At 43.2% G+C, this 6,007-nt stretch overlaps 1 protein-coding gene across 1 annotated transcript; it reads right to left on the bottom strand.

Annotated features, from left to right (window-relative positions):
• Positions 1-285: 285 nt before the first annotated feature.
• LOC101950541 (nucleoside diphosphate kinase) lies at positions 286-4,605 on the bottom strand. Its single transcript, XM_005305743.5, has 5 exons — positions 4,426-4,605; positions 3,575-3,707; positions 2,536-2,637; positions 1,194-1,306; positions 286-540 (listed from the first exon to the last, which is right to left on the bottom strand). The coding sequence occupies exons 2-5, from the start codon at positions 3,701-3,703 to the stop codon at positions 423-425; spliced, it is 462 nt and encodes a 153-aa protein (XP_005305800.1). The 5' UTR covers positions 3,704-3,707; positions 4,426-4,605; the 3' UTR covers positions 286-422.
• Positions 4,606-6,007: the final 1,402 nt, after the last annotated feature.

Raw genomic sequence — 6,007 nt, 5'->3', positions numbered from 1 at the left:
AAGCTGCAAAAGCTGTGGCGTAAGGGGCAGTCTGAAGGAAGTCTCAGCTGCCCATATAAATTTGCTTTCTCCTCACAACGTAACAGATACCAGTTTTCAGCACTGTAACAGGCACATGAATAGTTATTCACAGATTTGATTTCATTTTGAACATGTTTTCAGGGTAGTTTCCTCTGAGTGTGGATTTCATTTTGTCCCAAGCATAGTTGTATACTTCTCTACAAATGACCAGTTCTACTCCATGCATACTTAAGTATGCTTTCTAGTGAATACAGACTACACAAATAGTTTCCATAATTATTTATTTGATAAACTTTACAGCACTATGTAAAGGTAACTGTCATAATAGTTGCTCCCAGGTCAATAGCTGCTGGAATGAGATGCTGTGTTAAGAAGGCACAATTCATTAGAGAGACTTCATTTTACTCATAGATCCAGTCATGAGCACAAGATTTGAAGTCAACAAGCTCTGCGGGCTGAAACCACAGCTGGATCTCCTTCTGAGCACTTTCTACGGAGTCACTGCCATGAATGATGTTCCTGTGAAGAAAGCCAATCACAAAATTTCAAAGAAACTGTCAGTAACTTGTTCATAGGGACAGACGTCTGGATTCTCATCTACTACTGAAAAGCTAGAGCTTGTGGTACAGCTCTTTTAAAATAAAAATAAATAAATAGAATAGGCCCTGATTCTATTTGTGAAGTCAGTCTATAACAGATAGTTTGTTGTGTTTAGTAGTATTAACAGCATCACCATGACCTGATTATCATTTTCATCACTTCTGAAGTATAGTTTAAAAACCCCTGGTATAAGCAACATTCTTGGTGGATTGTGTCCTACAAATTAAACTCAGCTTCAGACTAGGATTCTTATGTCTAACTACCTAAGCTTTCCAGAAGGCAACATGAAGTTCATCCTATGACAAACTGGGTCACTAAAAAGGAAACAGTACAGCCACATTAAAATAGCTTGCTGTAACACAGAATGACTTATTTTCTCTATGCATATACATTATGTATAGATAACATACCTATTTCTTTCCTTGAAAGGTATCTGGTGACTACACAATTTCTGCTCTTAAGAGTTTTTTATTCAAATGATGCTTACAATGAAAGCAGTAAATATACTTATCTTGTAACTCTGGAAAAATATTTAGAAAAGTTAATTTTATATAATAAATTTCAGCACCAACCTTCCCACTTGAATGCAGAAGTCACCACGGATTGTACCAGGCTTAGAATCTGCAGGATTAGTCTCTCCCAACATAACTCTGCCAGTTTTAACCACATTGAGACCCTCCCAAACCTTTAATAAATAAATAAATAAATAAAATTATTCCATACCCATTCAAGGCATCACAGAAGATTCAGTTTTGGCACTTTGCAAGGAGACAAAGGCCTTCCCCACAAAGATCTAAATCTATCTTAGAATCTGTATAAATTAAATTGCAAAAGGAGAAGACTAGGAACAAGAGAAAATTATAAAATAAGTGGTTACAATGCTTTGTAAATTACACTTGTTTCATTGGTTATCTTTCACTGTGATAAGGCATGAGAGTAAATAGCATCGGAATGGCTACTGGTTACCAGAACATATATGAAACAGAGATTTGAAAGAGAAGGACACCTGGCCTGAAGAACAATGGACACCATTGTTAACACCAATCTAGTAAATAGAAGCTTATTGAGAGACAATACTTATTTCCACTCCTGAGTGGCTCTCACATAGATGCAACTTGAAAATCTCTAATGAAGTGGCCTGCACTTAGCATCTTTAAATAGCTCAGACTCCATGGAGCCAATTCGGCACAAAACAGTGAAAACTCAAACACACACACACACACACACACACACACACACCATACCTGCTCACATAGCTGTTTAAGGTAGAGACTTTCAAAGTAGTCTAATTTTAAAGTTAGCTGAAGTGTTTAAATCCCCTGGACTGCCTTGGAATTCTCAACCACTTATTACTTCACCTGCTAGGCAACTTTCAGGACTCTTCCCACATCCCTCCTGTTTCGCTAGAATCCAGAAACCACTATGAATGGCAGGGAATCCTAATGAAGTCATCATGTTCTATTCATAGGAAGTGGGGAAGGCTTTTTAAGTCAAGTTTTATAAACAGACTGTTACATAAAAATTATTTCATAGCTATTTTATAAACATCACCAGGGGTATTCTTCAGTTGTTTCATCTTCTATACAACTATTGTTGACATATATAAACTAGCAGTTCTCTTCAATTTTCTTACTATTGCACTACTTCCAGCGCAGCTCTACTAGCGTAGGACTAATGTAGACTCCCATTCAAAAGTGCTCTGGGCAGCGTTGGATGATGTGGAAATTGTTTTGTTTTCTTTTATCACTTTATTTTATATACTGGGACAGTGTAATTCAAAAAGAAATTGTTTTTAAAGCTGTAAAGTGTCCACAGAGGCTAACAATTAAAAAAAAAAAAGTTTATGTAATTAGTAGAAAGATACCTAGCCATTTCCTGCACAATGTATATTTAAGTAAATACAATGCTACTCACCATGGCCACAACAGGTCCAGAATTCATGTATTTAACTAAACCAGGGTAGAATGGCCGATCTTTCAGGTCAATGTAATGTTGTTTTAGAAGGTTTTCGGAAGCCTTTAAAGAAAAGTTGAATGTGAGATTTTGAAAGCAATAAAAAATTATTTTTTTTAAAATAAAATATTAAAAGCAGCAGCCCATTACTGCATTAATAATTAGATGCTTCATATCAGTCATGAAATAACAACAAGGAGTTTGCTTCTGCAAGCTAATTATGTTTGTTTCGTATTTTACACATGCAGAACAACTCAGGACAAGTTTTGTCTAATTTTCTTTATTAACTAAAGAATTTACATTGAGGCAGGTTCAATATCATCAGCTCTTTGTTAAACTGTGATTTCTTCTTTATATTAATTTATAGCTGTGGATTATTATGAATACAAGACATCCGGAAGATTGCATTTCCTGATGTAACCTTCTAGTCATGGTCATCTTTGCTTACTTAACATTAGGTTGTATTAATTTAAGCAAAGCGTATGGTACCTTCCTTTCAGTTGTCTCTTGTCATATCAAACCATGACTACAACTTTCTGTTTGACAAGAAATAGAAGAGACCCAGTGTAGTTATTGTTTGATATGATGTGACACAAGTGAAAGGAAGCTACATCAGACAGAGCCTAAATTAAATACAATTCTTTCACGTTTTCTGTTCTGTTCAGTTATTCATGCAGCTTCATCCAGTTCATGGACTGTGTAAGAAAATTTGGCCTGGTACGTATATTTATATTTGAAAAGTTACAATACGCATATCAACTCTTGTGGACTACAGGTTTTCACTTTGCCAACTCCTTGATGTGGGAAAAACAATACAGGAGAATGAAGCTTCTGTACAGTTCATCTTGATGGCTAGGATTTGCAAGTAAAATTGAGAGAGAGAAAAAAAACCACATGCAGTAATAACAGGTTGACTTTTATCGCAAAGAATTGCAGGGAGCTGTATGAACATTAATTAAGCCCCACAACAGCCCTGCCTCTAAGTGGGGGAGGACCTTACGTGCATGAATTTCATGGCCACTAGGCGGAAGCCCTTCTGTTCAAACCGTTTGATGATTTCTCCCACCAGACCCCTCTGGACTCCATCAGGCTTGATGGCAATGAAAGTGCGTTCGCTATTAGAAGCCATTGTCCTGCGAAAGGAAACGGGGAGCGGTAAGAGAAACGAGGCGACAACACAGGTAGAGCCAGTTTTGCCGCAATCCTGTCCCGAGTAACAGACATGCCCGAGGAGGTGACTTCAATCACCCAGGGAGTGGCTTCAAGGTCAGCAGTGCCTCAAGGGGCGAGGGATGCCACCCAGGGAAGCCACTTACAGGGATTTATTCCAGACACATGGAGGATCCATCCCTGCTCCTGCTGGCACCTTCTCCCCGGCCCGCAGTCACTACCGCCCAGGCCCCCTTAGTCCTTACTGCAGTGCCCCCCCCCTCCTCCCATCCTTTCCAATCTATCTAGATCTCTATTTACATGCTCCCCCAATGGCTCCCAACCCAGGGGCCACGTGGTAGCTGGGATCCCCCGGTTCTTCTTCCCACGTGTCGGCCGCTCAGTTCCTTTTCGCCGCATAGGGGCCCGGCGAGCCCCGCCTGGCTACCACACGCGGCGAACCCGCCGAACCCGGCCTCTTCCCGCGCGAAACCAGGGCCTGCCGTTCGGTCTCTAGCCGGGCTCCCTGCTCCGCCGCCCCGGCCGGCTCTGGAGACCCGACACGACCCGGCCGATGGTCCCCCTCCCGCGGTCTGGCGGGCAGCACAGGCCCCGGCTCAAGGGGCGGCCCCCCCGATCTGGGCTCAGCCTCCTTCCCCCGCCGACCTGCCCTGCCCAGCCCAGTCCCCACGCCGGCCTCACCTCCCTGGAGCTGTTAAGACCGCTGCTGAGCTGGACACCAGCCTTCTCTCAGCGTCCGCCGGGAAAGAGGAGGAGCGAGGTCGGGTGGAGCCGGATACCACTTCAGAGAAGAGGGGCTGGCTTTCCTCCCGGCGGGGTATGGCGCCTTTAGAGCCCGCCCTCGGGCCCAGCGAGGCCTGCACCTCTGGGGCTTCACAGAAACCTCGTCCCCCTCCCCAAGCCGCTGTGGGGGCCGCCGCCCCTCTCCCGGCCTGGCGACGGAGCACAAGCCCGGCTGCTCCCAAAACGCCTGGCTAAGGGGGATGAGAGAGACCCAGGCCGCAGGGGGTAAGGCCATGGCTAAACTGGGGGCGAGGGGCTCAGGCTTTGGCCAGAAGGGACGAGACCCAAACAAAGGGGGTGAGGGATAGGGGCCAGACTCAGGACAAAGGGTGCTAGGAACAGGGTAAAGGGGAACTAGAGACAAGGCAGGCGTGGAATAGCCCCATTACCCTAAAAGCCTCGCTACAAACTCTGTGGTGATCACATTTCCCTGGACAGACACTGAGGCAGCTTTACAAAGGAGGGGTCTCAGCTTGGGAGGTCACCTCTGTTGCCTTCCTCACAGGCTAGCTCTTGAGCCAGCTATGGCTGTGAACCGCAGGACGATGTGATTTCATAACAACAAAACCTCAAATATGTAAAGGCTGTTTAATTATCCCAGCGCAATCTTTTAACAATAGACATTTGTCTTGCAATTTGAGCCCTGCGTTCTTAACACCTTTTGCTTTGAGACCGTTGGGGTCTGCCACTGTTTTAGTGAAGCTGCTTCTTCCAAATTGCACTGCCAGAAGCACTGCACCTCGCGATTGCTCGAAATTACATCATCCACAAAGAGATAATGTAAAGTGCCCAGAGGCTAGGGGAAGGACTGGTCCAGATTCTTTTGTTGTCACATAGGAGAATGAAGCTGTGGTTGCAGTTTAAAAGTAAGAAGAATGAAAAGTGTAAGAATCAGGACTAGAACTCAGCAGGTCCTAGCTCCTACTGCTGTGATTAGACCATTAGACCTAGCACTAGGTTGCTATTTATTAATTACTGTTGTTTTTCTGGGCTCTGTACAGACATAGTGTAGGTTATTTATAAAATTAAAGTTAGCTTAAGTTTGGTTATGGAGATATATATGTGTGTTGTAAAGCCAAGAAAGGCCCTAACTAGCAAGTAGAAGAACAGCCTTGAAAATAAGAAGTGATAAGGTCAGAAGGAATAAAGTAGGGAAGATGGTTCAAAGAATAACTAAAGTGGAAGTTTCTAAAAAGAAGGCCCCTGACAGCTAGGGGGTAACTGCTTAAAATGAGCCAATACAGCCCTTCCCCAACCCATACTCCAGAACCCAGATGCAATAGGAAAACTGTTGAATAGCAAGAAGGCAGGGAGGAAAGGCCTTGTGAAGAAAAGAGGTAAATTCTTAAAAGTTCACTTTTAATATCTGCCTGACCTCATTGGAGCTGACCAAAATGGGTCTAAGCATCTCTGGGTTTAGCCAGTTTGTAAGTATCTTGATCAAATGTTTATAAATGTTTTGTTACTCTGTGGCTGTAGT

The sequence above is a fragment of the Chrysemys picta genome, chromosome 12, assembly GCF_011386835.1.
Source record: "Chrysemys picta bellii isolate R12L10 chromosome 12, ASM1138683v2, whole genome shotgun sequence".
NCBI classification, from domain to species: Eukaryota; Metazoa; Chordata; order Testudines; family Emydidae; genus Chrysemys; species Chrysemys picta.
This window is presented reverse-complemented; position numbering and strand designations above follow the sequence as displayed.

Bases quoted from the DNA above. Each gene is read 5' to 3' on its own strand.
- LOC101950541 (XM_005305743.5), bottom strand. From the start codon at position 3,703: ATGGCTTCTAATAGCGAACGCACTTTCATTGCCATCAAGCCTGATGGA. The intron at 2,638-3,574 runs GTAAGGTCCTCC...TTTTCTTTAAAG, and splicing joins TGGCCATGAAATTCATGCAC to GCTTCCGAAAACCTTCTAAA. The intron at 541-1,193 runs GTTGGTGCTGAA...CTTTCTTCACAG, and splicing joins TTCTGCATTCAAGTGGGAAG to GAACATCATTCATGGCAGTG.